The 23,571-nt window shown below is 37.9% G+C and overlaps 1 protein-coding gene across 1 annotated transcript in view; it reads right to left on the bottom strand.

Annotated features, from left to right (window-relative positions):
• MICU3 (mitochondrial calcium uptake family member 3) overlaps nt 1-20,010 on the bottom strand; it is a 52,512-nt gene extending 32,502 nt beyond the window's left edge. The window contains exons 1-5 of the mRNA XM_057375171.1: nt 19,726-20,010; nt 8,046-8,199; nt 4,353-4,384; nt 3,481-3,559; nt 160-207 (exon numbers count right to left, since the gene is read on the bottom strand). Coding sequence (XP_057231154.1) covers nt 160-207; nt 3,481-3,559; nt 4,353-4,384; nt 8,046-8,199; nt 19,726-20,010 — 598 coding nt within the window. The remainder of the gene's footprint in view (nt 1-159; nt 208-3,480; nt 3,560-4,352; nt 4,385-8,045; nt 8,200-19,725) is intronic.
• Between the last annotated feature and the right edge of the window lie 3,561 nt (nt 20,011-23,571).

Raw genomic sequence — 23,571 nt, 5'->3', positions numbered from 1 at the left:
CAAGATTCCAGAAGGGCACAAGAAATTCAGGTGGACATAGAGATGTATGGCCTAGTTTTCTATATGCAGGGAGGGAAAGTGTAATTTAACACACAATAACACATTCAGAGCTTTGAAATTGCAAGGAATCTTTTAGACTTTTTCTCAAAAGATACTTACTTGTTAAAATACATAAGAGGAATAAATATTCTGTGTAAGATATCACACCTGAAGACAAAAAAAAAAGTTATGCCATGTTAGTTTCACCTTATCTTCACTCCTGAACTTGAAAACTAAATCTGCATATAAGGAGAATTTTTGTACATGTGCACATGCATATTCATACTTGTATGCATGTAGCTATTCAACCTGGTCAGAATGTAACTTGTCTGCAATAGTGATCTACAGTTTGGGGCTTTTAGTTTGGGTTTATATTTTAGTATGTTAGGGAAGGAGCACATTAAACATGGCAAATAAACAACTACAATCAGGGGAGCATGGCTCATTAAACAGAACCTGGATTGACTCTTAAAAGCTAATATAAATGATTTATTCAATTTTCTTTCCAAAAATCCCACCAAGTAATTCATGCCAGTAGTCTTTAACAGTATGAAAACCTCTACTTTTTTTACATTAATAGTGCTTCCTCCCAACACACACCATTTGAATAAAGTTCTTTAATATGTGCTCTGTAAGTGCATGTGCTGTATTGCTGAAAATGGGGTCTCATTTTTTTTTGCAAGATGACAAAAGGAAACCACAGTGTGGAATGGTACTTCCTTTTCTCTTCAGAAGTGATCCAGGCAAAATTTAGAGCTGAAGTCAATATCCAAATAGTATTTCTGGTACCATAAGTTGTACTTGTGCCTTTCTAGCTCTGGGGTAAGGGGTAAAGAGACAACCTTTCAGAATGTCCAGAGCAGCAATAAAGAGTAGCTTTCCATAGCTCAGTAAGAACTGAAAACCATGACTTGCAGCTCTCCCAAAAGCCCTTAGCTCCAGCGATTTTTGAGGCTGAACTAGGAAAACTTGTTCCTGATTTCTAACGAATTGGTTTTGTCTGTCCTCCAAAACCAGAAGTGTTAAGTCAGTCCACAATATTAGACTATTTCAAAAGAGTGAAGAAAAAAGTATTTATATGCCTGAGAGTAAAGATGTCTATCAGCCAGGATTTTCCAAAGTTGCTGGCTGTCTCCTTGATTTCAGTCCAAGTCAGGTGCAAAAGTTTTTCCAAAAACAGTCACATCTTTGGATGTTTAAATATCTTTTAAAATCTGACTTACCTGAATATGTGACAAACTATGTAAACAGTCAATTGAWTTTTTTTGCACTGAAAAACTTGCACAGTTAAAATGCAAAACATTGTATCATTCATGTGTACTTCCATTACACTTCATATCCCATTTTTTGATCCAAGAACAAATTTAAGTCTTCAGAACCAGRATTTTATTACTGCTAGTAGATCTAGTTAGGAAAGTTACTAAGAATTTTTTAATACCACCTACTCTTTTCCTTAATTTACACATTACTGAAGATTAGCAATGATTAAATACATGCATTTAAGTAACACATGCTCTATGSATTATCTGCTCAATTCTTTACAGCAGCTTGAAGAAATGAAGTTTTCAAAGGCCTGCTTGAATCTGTTTGGACAAGCAGCTATCAAGAAATCAGATACCTCAAAGGCTCTCACTCAGTGATGTAAAACATTCTTTAATAGCCAGYCAATAAATGTAAATATGTATTTTTGTATTTTTGATGGCATCTTCTTTGTAAAACAGGAAGAAAGTGCAATTGTCAAGTAGKCCATCACAGGTATAAGGAGAGCAATATAAATGGCCTTGAAAGCCTTCTCTCCCTTTGTTTGTACTGGCATATTGTAGTTGCAGACAGTTCTGGTTGATTGCTCTGAGTGTTATGGGAGAGAGGCTCTGAAATGATSATTGAAGGGAAAGAAAAACTTACACTAAGATCAGAAAGAAAAGAAGGAGGGCAGTCAAGGGTAAAACAGAATGAAAACTTAAGGTCAGTGGGCATGCTTCATATGGGAATGTTTTAACAAAAATGAGTAAGAAACAAAAACATAACAACTATAACTAAGGAGATCTGAATTTTATTTCCATTTGTTTCACTAGTTTACATTATCAGTCGTAAAACCCATCGCATTTTCTCATTTATTATCTATAAACTGGACAATAGAACTCACTTTCTCATAAAACACACTGAAAAGATATCSAACTGTTAGTCTATGACTAATTTTACTATCTTATTTTGTCAGTTTGAGTCCTCCTAATTCCATCAACTTCAGCAGAACTTCACTGGCAGAAAGATAATGTAAGATACTGTTGAAAGATTCAGTAAGATACTGTTGAATCAAGACTGCGCATGTTGCAGACATTTTATTACAGACTTAAAAAGCAACATCTAGATAGATTTTTTTAAAAATGATAATGTATTGATTTAACAGGGTCTGAGGCTGAATTTTTATGCAATTAATATTTCAAAAGTCAGCTGTTCTGACTATATTGAAAATAGCCTAGAGCAAAGAAATACATTGGAATACAATGCAAAGATGTGCCAATTTCTGCCTCTGGAGTTAGGGCTGCAGACTCAGGAAATAAGTGAGCACCTCCATGCACTAGAGTACCTCCTCTGAGAGTAGATTCATACTACTTACTCCTTTAATAAATTTGAGCCGCATTTGAATTATATTAATCATTTATATGCAGACGTTTGATTGGAATTCTRTGGCTAGTGTGCTTATTTAAAACACCCATAAAATGTCTTTCTTTTATAACAAGTACTATTGTCTGCTTTTAAAAATATTTCAAACACGCCACCAGACTTTTGACATTCTGAATGAAAGCAAAGAAATACGTGGATTATTTATCATAAATAGTTTTTAAATGTCTGCAAAGCAATCCTTGTTTAACTTCCCTAAGTTTTTTTTTGTTTTGAAGCAATAGAGCTTCAATAGAGAAAGAAAAAAATACAACAGAGGAGACCATGATTGACTCTTGCCTCTTCACTTACCAAGAGTATGAGTTTTAAAAACTGCCAAAGGCCTCATCTGCAGAGTTTAAATGAGTATGCAATATTTCTAAAACTCTCTGTGTTGTGTACAAAATGCTTACAGTGCTTACAGTGATACTACTAGTGTCTTTAATCACATCACTGAGCCTATTGAAAAGAAATAAAAGAGATATTTTGTCTTTATTGGAATATTCTGTCTATAGTCCAGAGATCATTTATGGCAACAAACTGAACCTGAAATATTCAAACATCAGCTTAATAAACTCTGAACCCCCAATCACTTAAAGAGGCCAGCTGTAAGACGGCATCATTAAAACACTGTAGAGACTACATGGAACTTTTCCGTGCTGCAAAATGTAGAAAGCAGTAACAAGCATGTTTTTTGAAAATGTGATTCTGAAGTACATCATCACAGAAAGGTTAATAGAGTGGCAATTTGTTTCAGGAAAATAAATTCTYTTCAGTCACCTTTCTCATTAAGATTACGGAAAAGTTTGGATGATCCTTTCCAAACTGGTGGCGTCTCCATAAGGATCTGATTCAGTTCCTGAAAAAAAAGGTTTAAAAAATGTAAAAGYATGTATTTCAGAATTTAAAGAAATAGTTAATAGATTATGATTAAATTCTAGGATATCAATATAAAAGACAAGGAACTGCATGCAAATCTACTAGTTAATTTAACTTCAGTTACCACAATGATTTTGGAAGTACTCAAGCACTGCATAAATTTTGCACACACGATTATTGCAAGAATTACTCATCTGCATGAATACTAAGTGTTTGCTGAGCTGGAGTGAGACATGCAATGTAGTTGTGGCTGAAATAACTCACCCAGCACTTCTCATATTCACTGAAGCCAAGGATAAGTCCCCCTGGATTTCAGTAAGGTTTTCACACAAAATCCAAGCAACTGTTCTTTTAAAACATTCCACCTGAACTAAAGCAGACTTCACCCATGAATATGAATGTACTTTACTTAAAATACAGGGAAACAAAYAGACTCCTTTTGCAATTATAGAAGTGTAAAAAAATCATTAAGAGGCACTTTAAATGAATGGGAGAGTGGCATAAGTATTTCAGGCAGTTTTGGATACAGCTGTTATACCTAGACACTGAGAAATGCAGTCAGATATGGACTGAGGAAGAAACTGACAGACACTTGAGAAAGTCAGTAAATCCAACAAAACAGGCACAACTGCTAGAGTATGTGAGATTCTGGAATCAGCTGACGGTGAAGTGACTAAAAGGAATTAAACTGTCCTGTGCCTCTAATTTCACATCATGAATGAAATTAACTACAAAATTTATGGTAATAAGACAACACAGGAATTATTGCCCACCTGCTTTGAAAGGGATCGCCACTTTCTAGCATCTGCAAAAAAGAAAAAAGTTATGAATGCACAGAATTTAAATATGCCAATGTGGTGTCATAAAAACTGGACTGTATCTATGCTGTGTTTTCTGGATAAAGAAGTATTTGCCTTACTGCATGAGTATAACTCCCTTTATGTTTCTAATAAAAGAATTAACTTAATGCATACCTAAAGTCCTAACTTTGAAGAACCAATTCAGACATATAGTTTTTAATTCAACTCTGCTTCAATGAGGTAAAAGGCATTTCAACCTCCAAAATACATCCTTAAAACATTTAACAGAAAATAAAGGCATTCATGATAATCCCTGATATCAATATTCTGAAATGATTATTTAATAGCAGTAGTACTAAAATGCAGATCGTAAGGAGACCTGAATTACAACCCTTGCTTCATGGACTACTCATAGGTTTTAAAGCAAATACAGAAAAAAAGCCCTTGAAACTACACCAACTGCTAAAACCCCTTCAGCCCTTCCTACTAACTCAGATTCATGCTTCCTTTTCTAGCCACTGTCAGGCTCAATGCTTTGTTAGTTAAAATTGAACAAGACCTGTCCAAAACCATTCCAAAAATTCATGAACTTGAGGTTCATCACYACCCTCTCAAGACAAACATTTGCACAGATTCAATATTAAGATAAAGCACTGTGAATATCAGAATTCAGAAAGATCCAGAAAGTAGCCTTTTATGTGGCAGATCCAAAACTTTTTGGTGAGTAAAGTGTTCTTTTTATACAGCAAAACACACTGTGTTACTAGAAATCCCTTTCTCATAATGAACTCCATGCTCCATTAAATAATTAAAATAATAGAGAAACTACTCAGTATGACCTTTCACATGGTTAGAAWCTGACTGAAATTACAATTTTACATCTTTATAAAGGTTTGTACCAAGACTGTCGACAAATCCCACTCTAACTATGGTGGAGTTATGTCAAACAACATCGTAATGTGAGCTAACAGATTTTCATGAGCTTTTCAGTTTAATTTTTAAAATTCAAATGAAGTCTTGTCTCAAAATACTAAATAACATCTGCTAAAACAATCTCATATGCCATATAAATTCATGTATGTTTATGCCTACCATAAAAATTACATCTAATTTCCAATGAAAAAATTCCCAGTCTCATACATTATATATGTATTTTCTTCCCAGACAAATCAGTGAAGATTTATATGTGTGTATATATATATATATACAAATATACACACACACACACACACACACACACACACATTTCTTACAGCTCAGTAATAGGCTAATTACTATTGTTAACACTAGGGGGAACAAAATATATTTCCTCTTCTCTTAATTTGCTTTCTAAATATGTCAACCCATATTCAGTTATAAAAAAGTATCAAGAATGACTCTTAAAAATCATCTATGTTCCCAAATGAAAGTTAATTGTAGGATTTATTTTATATTTTTGTAATAACTACCTGGAGTGAAAAGTTACATTTTATAAAAGAAAATATACTCTTACCATATTAGTGTTTAATCAAAAAAGGAAGTGAACACCCTCTTGACTTTTGTAGGGTTTACCTGATTTCCAAAGTAAATCAATCACAATAGAGGCTTTCACTCCATCACAAATCTCACTCAGGTCTAGTATTATTAGCTTTTCTATAAAGCAGTCATAAGGAGCTTCTATTATTATGCTTCAAAGAGCATTTTTGCTTTTTGGCAAAAGTCAAGACCTTTCTAGTTTTCATTCATAAAAAATCCAGRTATATGTGCTTTATAAATTATGCAAAATACAGATGGTCTAGTATGTCAGCCTGAATAGCCTCAATTATAAACAACTTTCAAGTTATTTATAAAATGACCCAAAACAAAATAAAATATTTAGAATGCATTATTAGAAAAATATCTTCCTTAAATGTACCACCTTCAACAGAGCAAGACAGAAAATTGACTTGCCTCAGGAGACAAAGTGGTACTTGACAATGCTGCAGTAYAAAGGTTAAAACTACCATAGTTAGAGATGAGAAGCTGGAAGTGGCAATCTGTAGGTCATTATTTCAGCTATTACTTCCTATTTGTCAGCCCAGACAATAAGACCTGCACTAGAACAAAGTCATCCACTTCTACTTATTCACAATTCTTTAAAATAATTATGTCAGCCATGTATTCTCTGATAGTATGAAACCTAAAACATATCCATGTTAGTTTTGCTTTTGGTCTCAGAGGTAAACTGGATGAACAGAAAAGATTTTGATTGAAACAAGGTTTGCTACACTGAACTCAGAAGGGTGCCTGAGTGTTCAACTCCAGATCTCTTCTCCTTTGCCATGAGATAAACAGAACACCCTTGGGAGCTTAATGCTTTTTGGTTTGGTTTTGTTTTTAAAACCTGAATACTTTCTTTGGGAGGGGAGGAAGCAGAAATTTCATTAGCATGGAAAAATTCTAATAGCAAATCATACATATAATGAGGTCTAGCCAATCAAACTGTCTTAAAATGGAGTTAAACCAAAGTGTTTTAATGATGTCCAGTATATACAATACAAATGCCTCATGACCATACACAGTGAAACCCAACTCCACAGTAACAAAAGAGGGAAAAATTGAAGATCTGGGCAGAGGAAGTAGATATAAAGAGCTGATGTGTATTTGTACTAACTTGTGTGATAAGCAATCTTCTTCCTCTCTTTCAACTGCAAAGTGAAAAAAAAAAAGATTTGCTTTCTGGTAAGAGTTTCAAAGTTTTGCAAGTTTTCACCACCTAAGCTCTATCTTCTGTCTTCATTGTTACAACGAGATTATATCTTTATTCAAAAGTTTTGATCACTGATGTGCCATGGCTGAATTCTTTCCTCTTGTTTCATTACTGTTAAGAGAACAWAGGGGAAAAAAATCCWGCATCTGCACAGAACTTTAAGCTTYCTGACTGTTTTAGCACTGCTTTTGACTGTTCTCTATACTAGCTCTGTGGTGTAGACTTAAGAAAGGAAAACCTAAGGTGAGTGATTATACTTGTCACACCTGAGCAAAGATATTCACRCTCCCCAGAAGTTGTGCGTTGCTAYCAATGCACTGCAACCCTGAGGGCCAGGAAATCAAACTAGAGCAGAAAGGGATCACCTTACTATTTAGTCACTCTTTGATACTTAAAGCAAAGATTTTAACATAAGTGACCTAAAGCTGATAGTTAAATTTTATTAATTAACACATAGTACTAACATTGACAATGTCAAAGTGTARAAAGTTGATCCCCTGGGAGACTGAAACTCTAACTGAAAGCATGTTATTTAGAAAGCCATGACTTATTTTTGTATAATATGTTACCTTAAGTCTTTTAGAGAATGCATATATTGCCTGCTTACAGAGAAACTACACAGAAGAGGAAGCAAGACTTTTACAGCAATACAGGCCTTCTCAGAAAGAAAATGTGTAAATGCAAATGGCACAAATTACCTTGCCAGCTTTCATGAGCGTTGAGCTGTTTGTGACCTTTAATATAGATATTTACAATCTAGTAACAATCAGGATACTCATTGTATGCATTTGGACACAAGCAAAAATAAAATTCTGGAAGATGCAAGTAYATGTTTACTACAATCAGAAACAGAAGTAGGAATCAAAAGCAAATGGGAAAATAACATGCACCACAGATATTTTCCCTAGCAGTTTTAGCATTATAAAACTCCTGCTTACGTTTGGGTTCATCACTTGTAACAGCCTGAATGAAGTCGTATGGGGTCATGTACAGCTGTCCTTCAAATTCTAAACTGGCAAACCTACGAAACCGTTGCTCCCGAGGGGTTGCATAAAGGTGTAAATCTTCAAAGTCTGATCTGTTTTCTGTAACCTTCAAAGACAGAAGGACACAATTTTAAGGTATGAAAAAGGTTTTAATTTACAATTGCCACATTCACCATAAAGGAACTGTAACGGACATAATTCATAAAGTCAAATACATCCAAATATTTTTGTATAASACCTGAAACTCCCATATTTGGGGGAACTGAAGAAGAGAAGAGCATAATTACAATTTCAGAGTTACAAAAGTGTAACATTAAGTTCATATATCAGGAGACTTTATGCCAGGAGTTTCTGGTGTATTTCTTGTCCAGCTGATTTATATGTAAACTTGGTAGCACAAAACTGTAAATATTACATCATTCTGTTACACTGCCAAACCTATAACAGAAAATATGCTATGTTTCTATATGTGCAAACTCTTTATAGYCCATAATGAGGCAAGCTCTTCTGTGGAATCTTTATTTTGAAGAAAATATAAGTATCCTCAACATTTTTTCAGAGATGAAAAAACCAAAGCCAAACTGTTTCTCAGAAGAAAGAGCAATCATATAGGCAACTTTTCCATTACGTTAAAGTAGGAATGCAGCATCTTATCAATGAAACATCCCAACTTGCTTATTATTCCTTTCATTTCATACAATATTCCTAAAATTCTTCGTCATTCTAACTAAGAACACAATCTAACTAGTACCATTTTCTTTTAACAACTAAGAAAACAGAAAAATGCACTTTGTTTCTCAGAGAAGCATCTAAACCCAAACATAAGTTGGAAGATWCCTAGAGTGGCTGTCCACTAGGAGATAACCGTCCTCAAGCACAAACAGAAATTGGTTTTCCAAAACCCTTCTAAGAATAGCCTACAGATCTCAGCAATTAGAAGCAAAGACACATTTATATTGGGCAGTCAAAGATCTGGGCTCATTTTTCTTCAGCTTTTAAAAGCCCTTAAAAAATGAAACATTAGTTAGACTACTACAGCCCAACAAAATTTGAATGACTCAGTTGTAGCCAGAAGATTAAATTAGATTTGTAGAATAGAAATATCAAAAATGAATGTGTCTAGAAGAGGTCAAACACTTTCAATTTGGAAAAAAAAACCCCAAATATTGTTTTATAGAGGAGTCTTAATACCTTATTAGGACATTTAGCCAGCCTTCAATAAGGAAAAAAGWCTACTGACTGTATTTCTCTTTCTGAACTAACTCTAGTACTTTTGAAATCATTGCTTCATGTATGCATGTGTGAAAATGTTTTGTTTCAACAGACRAACTTGTACAAAGTAAGATTAAGAGAAATGCTTATACAATAATTTAATTTCTGGTAGACTGCTCTACAGACATCCTGCACTTCTGCCTGAGAAGCAGCTCTAAACCAGGGCTTCACGTTTTTTATAATTTTCAAATGATTCCCATATTAAATACRGGGAGAAAAAAAAATAAAGTCTAACAGCCAGACCTACAAAGTCAATTTACAATGATAAAAGAAAGCTGAATTCTTTTCTAACATACACACATGCAAGCCAAAATATTTCTGTCCTATCTCCTATTTGAATATTTTGGTCTTAGTGATCCTTCAGCAGTCTAGTGGCATTCAAGCTATGCCTTCATGTGGGAATTACACAACTCAGTTGTTTTGATAGAGCTTGCAGTGACACAACTGATTATCCCTGTATTTGAAGTTTAATAATCTGATTTTTGATATGTATGTTATTTTATCACTRTTGCAAATGTGCTTGTGAATACATTCAGGCTGCAAACATGAGTAACAAAAGCAGTATTTCTGCAAAGTCAATTCTCAGAAAAGGAACAGCTTCAAGGCCATATTACACACACTGTATGTAGAATCAACTGTAGTCAGTCATAATTAATCAYACACAATCAGGGAAATCTCTATATAGTGTGGCTCTTGAATATCATTTCACTTTTGATCACTGTTAGTATTCAGATAGCATGTTGAGATTCCTTGCTCTCTCAAGAAATTTTCACTGTCTCAGGTGCTACTGCTTAATGTTTTGCTTGAGACACTCAGAAAAGCATTTTCTCAATCSTCAGACATATTTCAACATTATCTCAAGGACTCTATGCTACTACAAGTATAAAATAACATACTGCAAACACAGAATTTCAAAGACATGCTTAAAATTGACGCATGTCAGTACTCAGGTCYGCAAAGCCTTAATTTCTGCCTCATTTTTCAATCTAGTTTCCTTCTTACTATTCTTTTCATACTCTGGCTCAAAATCACTGCAACTTGATACAAATACAGCCTGCCCCCATAAAGAGGAGTACGTCCCTAAAGGCCCAATACCTGCATGCCCTTGCTCTGGTGCTTTATGTTCACTTTTCAATGTGTCAGACTGGATAAGGGAACTGGTCTGACTGAGAACTTTTCTTTCGGTGTTGTTATTTTTAAGCCAGATAGATGCCTGGATCTACACCACAAAAACAGTTACTTGTTTCAAAACCTAGGCCACAGGAACTTACAGATTATGGAAAAGAAAATACCACCTGTTCCAGCAGCAAGATCCATCTACTTCAAATGAGGGAAAACTGTGAGCATAAGCATAATTTTATTCCAAGGACTAAAAMCACCATTTTATTTTTAACTTGGTGGTTTTATCGGAAAGAATCACAACTTATTTCTGCTACTGATCCAACWTGAATTGAAATAAATGTACCCAGGACTTAAATGTATTTGATCACTGGTCCATACATGAAATGTCCAAATTAAAGCAACGTTTGGCTGCAGAAAACTCCGGGCACACAATTAGCAAACTGACAAAACCATCTTTGGGAATAATATTATTTTTGGGCCACATTTCTTGTCAGAGCTTTGTTATGCTCTGTTAACTGTTCCTGTTATGCTTAATAATTTATGTAACACACAGAACATTTTCTCTTGTATAAAAAGCTGTAATTAYTGGGAACTAACAAATATTCTAATTTAAAATCAGGACATTCTAAAGTATTACCTTAACTTGCACTCCTTCAGGCATTCATTTAACAAATTATCTCAACATATAACAAYGAAGCATCTGTTTTCCCCAACGTTKGCAAATGATAATGCAGTGAGGTAAACATGAAAATCTTAGTGACACCACCAATTGCTCTCAATTGATTTATTTCATATTTTTGCCTGTCTTGGGCAATCTAACTGTAGCAATGGACACAAAGGGCACATCTCCAGTGAGGAAAGGCTGAGAGACTTGGAATTGTTCAGCCTGGAGAAAATTTCAGTACCTACAGGGGGCCTGCAAGAGAGCTGGGAGAGGACTTTTTACATGGGCATGTAGAGATGGGACAAGGGGGAATGGCTTTAAACTGAAAGAGGTTAGAGCAAAACTAAATGCTAGGAAAACATTATTTACTATGAAGAAAAGAATGGTGGTCAGACTCTGGCACAGGTTGCCCAGAGAAGCTGTGGATGCCCTGGAAGCGTTCCAGGCCAGGTTGGATGGGGCCTTGAGCAACCTGGTCTAGTGAAAGGTGTCYCTGCCCATTGGGCATTGGGAACTAGATGATCTTTAAGGTCCCTTCCAAACCAAAACATTCTCTGATCCCATGAACAAGACACAGAACCTTCAGGGAAGGTACTGCTGGTGAAGGAGTGAACAGGATTCACTAGGATTTCAATTTCTATTTGAAATTTCAAGAGCTTATCCAGACTAAATCCCTCTGTGATTACCAACTGTTTTCAAAAACCTTCATGAAAGCACATSCCTTTAACAAACAAGGGCAGATTTCTTATGCCACTTGTTTACTAATCCTCCTGGCAATCACGCCTACTAATTATTATGATCTTGTACCATGTCACAATTCTCTGTCTTTTAAAAAACAAAATGGCCATTTGCTTCACACAGAAAGTCACAAATCTCCCAACAGCAGTATTACCTTAGTTTTAGGCATAGCTGCTTATCCCTGGTTTACCTGCACATGTACACTGACCTGCTTTGTTATTACAAATTTAGAGGAAGAAAGTTCATAGCTGAAACCAAGAATCTAGTTGGCAGACAAACTTTCCATCCTTTCAGCTTCACAACTCAAGAAGCAAATAAAAGGAGGTAAGACTGAAGCTTATAAGAATTCATAAATATATAATCTTTTCCCTATTCTCAAAAAATTTGTAATCAAATAACTTAYGGTTGTCATCCTTCTGCCCTTCCTCCCTCTAAATTTGGTACCTTGTTGCTCTGTTTCACCCCATTCTCCTGTGCCACACTCTTGCAGGACTGCAGAAAGAACACAACACCTTTTTCAGGTGTTTAAATCAGCTGARGAGAAAAAAATATCTTGGCCTGTTTTCCTGCTGTTCCCAGAATTGCGTACACACATACCTAATTATCCCATGGAGGATATATCAAAGCCCTTTCTAAAATGGATTAAACAGATTCAACACTTATAGGCAAACCACAGCCAGGCAAAGGAAACAGAGGGTAACATTTTTCATTGAAACAAGTTACGTAAAAATTAAATTGAAGACCAAATAGTAATTTGACAGGGTACCTCATTGAAGTGACAGTATCATTCTTCAATTATGTGTGCTGTCATTGTCAATCTATGCTACAAACATATTACAAATGGACTAAAATATCTGGGAAAAAGGCTTAAGAGTTTTGAATTTATTACACAAATGAAAAGATGATGATAACACTTTCTTGCTAACATGTTTCAATGACTTAAGATAATTATTAAAAACTCTTTTCTGTAAGAATTGTATTTAAAGAGGGCCACCCAAAGCCCTACTTGTAATAATACCTTCATGTGTCACAAAGTAGCAGTCCTTTAGAGGAAGGTTGTTATTACAGACAACTGACATTTTTAAGTCAATCAACTTTGAAAGCATTCCTTGAAGAACCTCTTCAGAGGGACACCCCTCAGTATTTTCTCTGTCTATTCACAGTAAAATCTTGAGTGAAGAAAATCTAGGCTCTTTGTCAAGCAAATTCAGTGTTCAAAACCCACTTCCAATTCGGGTTCACCTTTCATGTACTATGTCTATCAACAGAGACAAGTCAAAATGCCCTGAGAGTCTGGTGTTCTCATCAAAAGTCTCCATGTACTCCTTGAAGCTCCTTGAAGCACGTCCTAATCTCCATTCCTGGTCACATGTTTCATGTCTATCTTACTGGCTATCTTACCTCAGAAACATTTTCTTTCAGAATTTGGTATAACATGAATTCACCTGTATGGCCTTCCAGCGAAACCTATGCATCATCATAAGGCCATGCAAGGCCTAACACAGGGCACGAGCTCACAATGACATTAAAATAGCTAAAATTTTGCAGTAGGTATGACCTCGACTATCTAGAAATATCAATAAATGGCAATGATATGGCTCAAATTCACTGGGAGTAAAGYGTTGAAGATAAAACAGTACCTCACCACTCTTTTTATTAAAAAACACAAAAGAAATGGTCTTTGTCAAGTGTGAGTCTTGTATAACATTAGGTCAGTAATTAATAAGTTTTGTTCTGTGACAAAATATCTGGTTTTCCCATACAGATAAGCTTAAATGCCAGATACAGGATTTTTGGAAATTAAAAATTTGATGCCTACAAGCTYATAAAGCTCTGCAGAAGTAATCTACAAGAATCCATTATCAAAACCCAGAATAAAACTCCAATTCCCAGATTCTGAGAGCATCCACAAATAATGCAAAATGTTTTGCAGAATAAATAGTTAAAAATTTACATTCTGTGTGTGCATGTGAGGCAAAAAGTTCCAGCAGTATCACATAAAATCTCACAACTTTRCTGTGTTCCAAGTCAAATCAGTGTTCTCTTGCTTTTTCCAAATGAGATAAAGGAGAGTCTATTTTAGCTAAAGAAGCCAACATTTACTACTAAAGGTACATTTTGCTTGCAGTCAAAAATATGTTTGCTACAGTGGTTTAATCTTTAATTTATTTCAAGTGAATCACTTTCTTTGAATTTTTGCTAGGAGAGTAATCTGTCTTCCATCAATGAAAATCTGTGCAAATTATTAAAATACAAAGGTTTTCAAAGCAATGCTGTTCTTAACTTCCTTCGTTTATATTTGACTTCAGGCTTATTTAATATGCTCCCATGTAGATAAAAGTAGCACAATTCTGTTTTCATGCTGGGTGGCCAAAAGGTTAACCGTCAGGTTCCCAGTGTGGGAAAATCCCAAACCAGACAAAACTGTTTTGATGCTTACTGAAGTTGTATTTCTAGAAGACTACTTAGATGTAGTACAGCCAACAATTCTGTTAGTTGATCCTGCTTCACTGAGATAAGGACATCATTATATTTAAGTATTTACAAGCATAGGAAGCTGGAATGTGTTTAAAATGCTGTAAAAAGGGCCATGTTCAAATATAATTGTGTTAGAGGAAATCCTTGGGGTAACAATGTAACTAACACATCAGTCCTTCTTGCATCAGTTTCACAGGGAAGTCACTGCACCTCTAATGATTCTTCAAAAMGTTTTAGTCAGTGTACACACCTAGCTACTCATTGTCCATATGCTTCACTGCATGCAACATTGAAACACACTAGGAGCTGGATCTGTTCATCCCAAATAAGCATCATCCTTTTTTAACATTATGAGGAACACAGAAGTAATGACAAAAGGTAAACTCTCCTTCACCATGGCTGTCACTACAGCTTGCTGGCAAGGAGTATCCTCAGGATGATGCCARTAAGGAGATTCACATGTGATCAGCCGAAGAGGAAACCATCCTCCTACATTTGGCAATTGACCTATGACATGAAATGCACAAAACCTATGAAATAGCATTTGCTACAAGTGGCTTTTGGGAAAGTGATGCTTATGCATCTTTTGGAACAGAATCCTCTTTGAGCAGGCAGCAGTCTCCGCCCTAGGAAGTTTGCCTTACTTTTTGGACGTAAAGTCTTGTTTTCATTTCACAGAGATGGAAATACATGATGTAATGCACTTAAAAATGTGCTGCTAGAAATACACTCGTCCGTTTGAGTATTTCCACAAAGCGGGAGTTTGACAGTACTGCTGAGGTACTAGAGAAAAAACCCTTTGGAAACACCCGAGGTATGTAGCTTCCTTCCCCTGGAAATGAATGTGCCTTCAAGAAATGTGATAAAGTACATATTCTGTGTCTGTCTCTCCCTGCCCCTCTTCAAATTCCTAAATCATCTCTGAAGGAAGTGATTCTCAAAGAATATCCCAAAAAATAGAGGCCTGGAGTTCAATAGCTTTATATAATGACAATGCAATTACATAGAAGATCTCTAAGGAGTATGAAGAGGCATCATCGGTACTTCCAAGACCATTTTAGTAAGTTTTACTAATGACACTGAACTTCTGGAAGTATGGAACTAGAAGATAAATATTAACTCCTCTGAGGAGCTCCTGTCACTCTGTCAAAACAACAGTTCTTTCTAAGAGATTCTGGCTCTGCATAATTATCTCCTAGACTTTAAAGGAGCTGTCTGCTAACAGAGCTCTCCCAGTCTTCACCAAAACCTTCAGACACAAAACCTGCAACTCTGAGTGCAGAATCTTACTTTGGTTCTGAAATGTTTTGTGRCAGCACCCCTGGAATTAAAACTGCTGTTCATTAGTCCAAGATTTCACCCCAAGTAATCACATTTAAAGTCCCGGGTCCAGAGTTATTCTCASAAAGCATCTGGGAAAAGGCAATCCTGTAGGGAAACTTAGCTTCATTCTGCTTCTGCAGCAAATCTGTTCTTCACCAGAACACCTCAAATGTTATACTTGGTCAAGCAAGTATACTTTTGCACTGATCATATGATCTATGTCTGATCAAACAGTCTGCCACACCACAGACCCCATGCRGTGATACATTTCAGAGCTTACTTGACTTTTAGCAAACAGCATTTTCTTACTCATCTGTACATAAAATTACAAATCTGTTGCTCATCCATTTTCACACTGTAACAATTTCTTAGAACATGCAGACAGATCTGCAGACCATTTTGACACATTGTTTTTCTACAAACCTCAAACACATTTTTTTCAGTTACACTCAGATTATGCGCCTCATCTCTGAACTGGTCTAAAAGGTGTCCCACCGGCATCTGTGTAATCACCACCATTAGTTCTGGAATCTAAAATCCCTGCTAAAATTTCCTGGTTCATAAATCCTACTATCAAGACRTATATGATAATTTTACATACTTAAATATTCTGTCACTACTGCCAAGCATTATTGCAATTCAGTGACAGAATGTGAAGAAAAGTCAGCTGTAGGGATACTAATTGGGACCAACTCTCAAAATACTTTCACAGGCCATATGAACATTACCAGGTGACCTGCCAGAGAAGAAGTTGTTTCCTGATAGGCAAAATGTAAACTAGGTTAACCCCTGTTTCTTAGTGTTTGGAGGGTATCAGAAAACTATTCTATTGTTCACTGGAGCTGCCTGGATGAAACAAGAAGACCACTTCCTTTATTATATTTCTACAAAAATTCCTCTGAAGAAGTAAGAAAGACTTTTGGAGTTCAGTACTAGATACCATACCGATTTTGGCTGCAATAGTTAACTTTCTTCACAGTAGTTGGTAYGGTGCTACATTTTGGATTTATGGCCACAACAATGTTGATAACACAGAGATGTCTCAGCTATTGTTGAGCAGTGCTGGCACAGTGTCATGGTTCATCCTGCTTCTCACATTGTCCCACCAGCAAGTTGGGACAAGTTGTCTGGAGGTGCACAAGAAGCTGGAAGGGGACACAGCTGGGACAGCTGACCCCAACTTACCAAAGAAAGATTCCATACCATGTGATAATTGTGCTCTGTTATAAAAACATTGGGGAAGAAAGAGAAAATGGACACACACATTTATTTCATTTGTCTTCCCATGTCACTGTTATATGCAATCCTCTGTTTGCCTGGGGATGGCTCAGCACCTGCTTGTCCACAGGAAGCAGTGWACCAGCTCCTTGTTCTGCTTTATTGGCATGGCTTATTTTCCTTTGCTTTTTACACTTCCAAGACTCTTTCCCATCCCACTGCCAGAAGATGAGGGAGTGGCTGTGTGGTACCATGTGGTGCCTGGTGGCCAAGATTAACCATAATGCTGTAGGTGAGACAACCACAGCTACCCTGAAYACTCCTGAACTCTCTGAATATCTAAAAACTTTGCACTGTGATACCATTTTCAGTTATAAACTTGCTATGTATTAACCTTTAAAAATGAAATTATCTATTGTCAATTAATGTCTCAAAATGGATTTTTTTTAATACAAAAGTGATGGGAACAGAGAGATTCCCCCCCAACATTTACAAAACTTTTAAGACCCTCTGTCAAGTCTATGTTTATACAAGTCCACGTATTACAGCTGTCTAAGTTTTAAAGGAAAGGATTACAGGTTTTGCAAGGGCTGGTCCCTTTACTGCCAGTATTGGGGTCATTTTTAGTGGTTATTCTGTCCCCCAKGGCAAGACACATTCAGTGTAACTGCTTCTACCAGGTGCTGTAGGTCTCTATACCAAGACACTGACAGCAGAGACACCACTTCTTGCTTCCATGGATCTAAGCAAATAGCAYTTGGGGAAAGCATGCTGCTAGAGGAAAGATTAAGGAAGAAGCATGCAAATGGAAATATTAGGATGAAGTAGAAAAGTGTGGATTGGATGGAGGAAGGAAAAAGAACAATCATTGCATTATTTGCTTTGGTGAAATGAAAAACAGYAGAGAATGGAAAGAAAATGTGGAACTAGGGAAGTAGGAAACTGGAGTAAGGATAAACCTGGAAGACCCCAGAAAACAGGACCAGACTTTGTGCATCACGAATAAACACCCAAAAGCAGCTGSAGAGGATCCCAAAATACTTGAGCCTCATCATTCTTTGTTGGTCAATATCTAATAAAACGAAATAAATATCTCCCAGCAAATCATGCACCAAACTTCCATCAAACTCATCTATACAGAAGCCRCAGATTATCATTCTCCCACCATTACTCTAACCTCAGCACATCCAAGAGCTCCAACCTTGATCATAGTAACACTGACACATTTATGACTTTTCATGAGAGAATTTTCTACATGCAAAGTTATCAGACCTTTTAAACTGTTACACTCTATTGAAGTTAAAAGCTCAGCCCTAAAAATTAGGAATTTAAAAGTTCACTGTCACTTAGGCAACACTAATTCAGCCTTCAAACAAAGGATGTTACAATACAATGCCATTGCAGAATACCATTAATAACTTCCAATGCAATTTGAACGCAATATTTGCATCCTTTTTCCATCTCTGGAGATGCTTTAGAGGTCTGTAGTGAAAATTAATTAGATCCCTTTTCCACACAGGAGCATGGCATTCGGCTTCAGGACAGTCTTCATTTCCAAAAAAGAAGTATACGTAAGTATTACATTTTATAATTTTTTTTTTTAGTTTTACATTAAGTAAAATATAACCCTAGTTCTTAATTTTCAAACTTTATGCTTTTATAGTGATGTATGTGAAAATTCATAATCATACATCCCAGTAAACTCATTGACTTTTAAAGAATGCAGCAGCAATACTTCCCTTTACAGAAAACTGAGAAGACTGGTTAAGTAAAGCAATGYAAAGTTCTGTCAAATCAAAACACTATGAAAAACTGAAACAGTTTGTCTTCAGTCCTCTGTGCCACAGTAACACACTCCAGACATAAGATTCCGAATAATCAAATATACCAGATTTAACTTCCCCTCATAAAGGATGCTGCCAACAGAATCTGCCTTTCAGGTAACGATGCAGGGCAAAAGGGCTAACAACATCCATACTTAGGCACAAGGCCTCCACTGCAAAAATGTAAATCCTGTTCTCAAAGACAGCATRAAATAAACTTGGTATAGTAAAAGCATGCACCACTGATTTCCACTCTTAGCAGATGCCACATTGACAAATTGCCAAATCACAGCTCTCAACATTTTTTAATGAAAAAGRAATCCCAAGCCTATCATTACCATATGTTACATATGCTGGGTGCAGGAGTTCCTCCCTATCACAGGAAAGAAATTTAATTTTCCAGGTTAACATCAACTGTTTCTTGTTACCCATGGTTACTCAACCAGTGTTTTCCCTGAAATTAGTCCAACGGAACCGTTGTCATAATGCTGCCACATCTTACTAAGTGCAGCGTAAACCTTTCACTCTACAGGAATTTTTATATTAAAAAAAAAAATTGTCCTAAGTAAAAAGGTAAACTCAGGGTATGCACTGCCAGGAGCTGCTCCATTTGCAAACCAGCGTTTTCTTTTAATGAAAGATTCGGTTAGGACAGCGCCAGAGGCGAAACGCAGGGTTAACACTGCGAGGCACAGGCAAGGCGCGCCAGTGCCTGCGGCCGCGCTCCGGTGACAGCCCATCCCTCCCGATGGGTGACAGCCCATCCCTCCGATGGGTGACAGCCCATCCCTCCCGATGGGTGACAGCCCATCCCTCCCGATGGGTGACAGCCCATCCCTCCCGATGGGTGACAGCTCCTACCGGGGCCCTGCTCGCCTCCCGGCCCGGGGCTGGCCCCACGCAGGGTCACCTCTGCGCCACAGCCCGGGGAGCGCCCTCCCGGAGAGCCGCCCATGGCAGAGCCGGTTCCCTGCCGAGGGGCGCGCACACCTACCGTCAGCGYCTCCTTGGCAGCGGCCGCCACCGGGATGGGGAGCAGCGCCCGGGCCCCGCCAGGCTCGGCGGCTGCCGGCTCCCGGGAGGGCTCCCGCCGCCGCTCGGACAGCCGGTACCCCGCGAACCCGGCCACAGCCGCCCCCGCCGCCGCCCAGCCCAGCTCCCGCCGCCAGCGCCGCGGCCCGGCCGCGCCGCCACAGCCCCACAGCCGCCGGGCCGGCGGAGCGCCGGGCGCGGGCCCCAGGCGGCGGCGCCACCGCAGGAGGGAGCGCAGGGCGGCCATGGCSCCGCTCCGCCCCAGCGCCCGGCGCACCGAGCCCCCGGTGCCGGCAGAAGCCTCGCGAGAAGCGGAGAAGGGGTGGAGAACCGAGCGGGCCCTGCAGTCCCCGCCCCGCGCCGCCGCCGGGCCGCCCGCGGGCACGGCTCCCGGCTCCTGGGACGGGCGGCAGCAGGCGGCGGGGCGTGCTGAGCCAGCGGCGGGGCGCGGCCAAGTTAGCGGCGGTACGAGGTGGCCAGACCAAAGGAGACGAACGGGCGCGGACCTGGATGCGCGCAGTTTAAGCCAAAGTGCCTGGGAAGGGTGATGCCTGGGAAGGGTGATGCCTGGGAAGGGTGATGCTTGGGAATGCCGCGCCCGGGGCAGAGCTGTGCGTGGGCCTCGCTGCAGTTTTGCGCATAGTGGGTGCCGCGGGTGCTCAGCGTGGTGCTCCAGAGCCTCACCGGCTCACTCCGTGGCGTTGCTCCCCGGAGATTGTACTGCAGCGATCTGTCCTTGCCGTATCAACAGCCGCTCCTCTGGTAAATGTTCTTGGCGACAGGTAGCCTCCTTAGCATTACCAAGAACTAGTTAAAGGCCAGTTGTGAAAGATGAGCATGGTCTCTTTTTCCCTGCTTGGTGCTGATGGGCAGTACAACTCACTATTTCAGGCATTTCAATTAGGGTGTTCTTCCATGGTACAACCTGCATCACCACCTACATCACCTTGAAACTTCATAAGCTGCACACAAGCATTTAAGACACAGCACACCTTATCGCATGTTTTTGCAATGGTACAGTCTCAGTCTTTTTCTTCTTTGCATGAGTACATTTTTCCCAAGTTTCAGCCAGTTATCCTCCCCCCCATGTCTAATGACTTTTTATATTATTTTGAACAAGATTTCAGAAAATACCCATATGATAACTTGTTTTAGTATCTTTTAAGACATCCTCATGCATTCTCAGTTCCTAAGAAACRTTTCAGTGGTTATGATATGTGTCAAGGAGGAAGTGTGGCCATGTTTGTCAACTGACAGTCTGTCAGATCGTGCAACTGCAAGCAYGGCCAAGGTTGAGTTACCTCAGAGCTATGGCTGGAAAGGCAGGTATCTGGGCTGGATGATTGATTTACTGCATTTTTTAAAATATTTTAGGATACTTTAAGCCAATTCATTCCTCAAGTAATTCCCTTGACTTCATTATTCCCATCTGTCAAAAAATATTTTCATTTTTTTATATCTACTGCTTTTTATATAAATACATTTTATGTATGACTCCCAGGCAAAAATCTTGTCTGCAAATCTGAGCGACATCTCTGTACTAAATGACTAAAGGCCAATATGGAGGCTAGTATTTAGGAGTCAAAGCAATAACAGTTTCTGATCCCTAGCATGACTGAAACACAAGTACTTTTCTTGCAAGTACATGACTAAGCACCGAGTCTGGAAAATTTTGTGGAATGTGGCTCTTGGATCTTTTCAGTTCTAGCTGCCTCATTAGGAGACATCATTCACCAATACAATTACCTTTTTGAAATAGACTGTATTTTTTGTTTGACTGGAAAAGAAACTACTTTTGGCCAATGTGGTGACCCAAAGTAAACCTGTTAAAGAGCTCATCAGTCACCTGAACTGTAGTCATGAACCATGAGCTATCTCCCTGTTCACACTGTTTCCCTGAAATCAGTTAGCCACATTTTACTGATTTTTCAATAGCACATTTAGGCTAAAATTTCACTTCAAAAATCCAATTCACATCTGCAATTACTTGCACCCAGGTATTTTAGCCAGAACTTCTGTAGTGAGGTGTTTGCTTAGGAATAAGAGCAAAATTTATTTGTGCAACAAGTCAAAAAACATCAGCTGCCTGAACATCTTGTATGCAGAGGTTCAGAAAGTATGTAATTTAAATAAATCAAGGTTGTTTTAATCCAATGATTCACTTACAGGACTAATAAAAAAGCTGCCAAATGAGGCATTTGAATATTGATATATGGAAGTGGTCTATTCTCATTGGATGCAGCCATGTAAATGTGTGCTCATTGCAAGAGCTCCGTCCCATTTTGCATATATAGGGGTTTGTTCACATGTGTCCACAAAAAYGTGGAACAATAAAATCATGAATCCTAAAAAGCAGTTTGAATTTCTGTCTTCAATCAAATAAATAAAGCACAAAGGTGTAAGATATGCAGAACTTCCTTCCCATAGGAAAATAATTATTTTCATCATTGCTTTTTCCTCATCTGAGTGTTCTTAAATAGTTAAATATAAATATCCAATATACATGCATACATAGCTGCTACTGTATCTGTTCAAAAGAGAAAGCTGTGAATATTTTTTGAATCTTCATGTATTGCATTTTAAAGGATTTATATCATCAGTTTGAGGCYTAATTTGTACATGGAACCTTGGAAAAGGTTCTGTTCTTTTCTTTCTAGTAAATTCTGCATAAAAAGACACCTTTTCTCACTCAGGCTTGAAGGGCTCAGAACTTGTGCACATTCTTCTCGCGTTCCTGAAAGCAAATAACCCTATTTTATTTTCCAAATGTAGGAAGAATCTGGAAATGGCCATGATACACAGGTATCTCCAGCTGGACAAATCCCTCTATGCGCTACYCAGTGGTTTTTGTTCCACCAAATGTTTGCTTTTTCATGTATTAAGGGAAAATGAATACATTTCATCTACCAATATTTTATTCTATCATTAACAACTTATGGCTGGTACAGAACTGTTGTGAGAGAGTTCTAAAATTAGCAAAGGTGCAATAAGTTGCAGGGTATAAAGTTTTATAGCTCACAGGAGTTTTATAGATATATGGATTTATCTCTTTCTCCACAAATATATACAGACTATCTATGAAAGATTTCAGTTCATTACATTCTCCACTCCCTTGGCAGCCACTAGGTTTTGCTTATGACAATATGCTATTCTTAGGAAATATACAGTAATTATATTGTCTATAGAAGTTCTAACTACTTGCTATGGAAATAAAAACTTGACCACATATATATTTGTTTAATGACATTAAAAGTRCCGTCTCTAGGAAGTATATGTAGAGTTGATTAGATTGCACTGTATACTYTAAGTTGAATTATGTACTTTTGTAAAAACACTCTTCAAAATTATTTAACTTCCCATGGTATAGTTTCAGAAGGTGCAAAAAAAAAGGGCTTTAGCGTTATCTTTCCCTCTTTTCCTGTCACATGACTAGTGCAAACACACACAAAAAAAAATCTTATCTTTTTGTTTCTTTTCTGGTACTTTATAAAATAGCATAACCGGTTTAGTTCCTAGACATTAAAGACTCCACTCGGAAAAGGTGGATGTTATATGTTCTACTCTACTTTAAATGTTTCCATTATATAACAGGAAAGGTTTAGCCATAAGGGTCTTCCAGTGTGTGATGGCTGAAGATTTTTTTTTCTTTTCAAAATAATCCCAGCCCTTCTCTACTGAGACAGTGATGCTATCTGACCAGAAGACCCCTCTACTGTTTGTAGGACTTGAGAAAAATGCTTGGACCCAGGACCAGTATCTTAATGGGAGCATTTAGGCTCAGAATAATATATCTCCTCCATTTAACTGT

This window comes from Malurus melanocephalus, unplaced genomic scaffold (assembly GCF_030028575.1).
Source record: "Malurus melanocephalus ecotype Western Australia unplaced genomic scaffold, MMel_1.1 scaffold_241, whole genome shotgun sequence".
Classification (NCBI taxonomy): domain Eukaryota; kingdom Metazoa; phylum Chordata; class Aves; order Passeriformes; family Maluridae; genus Malurus; species Malurus melanocephalus.
This window is presented reverse-complemented; position numbering and strand designations above follow the sequence as displayed.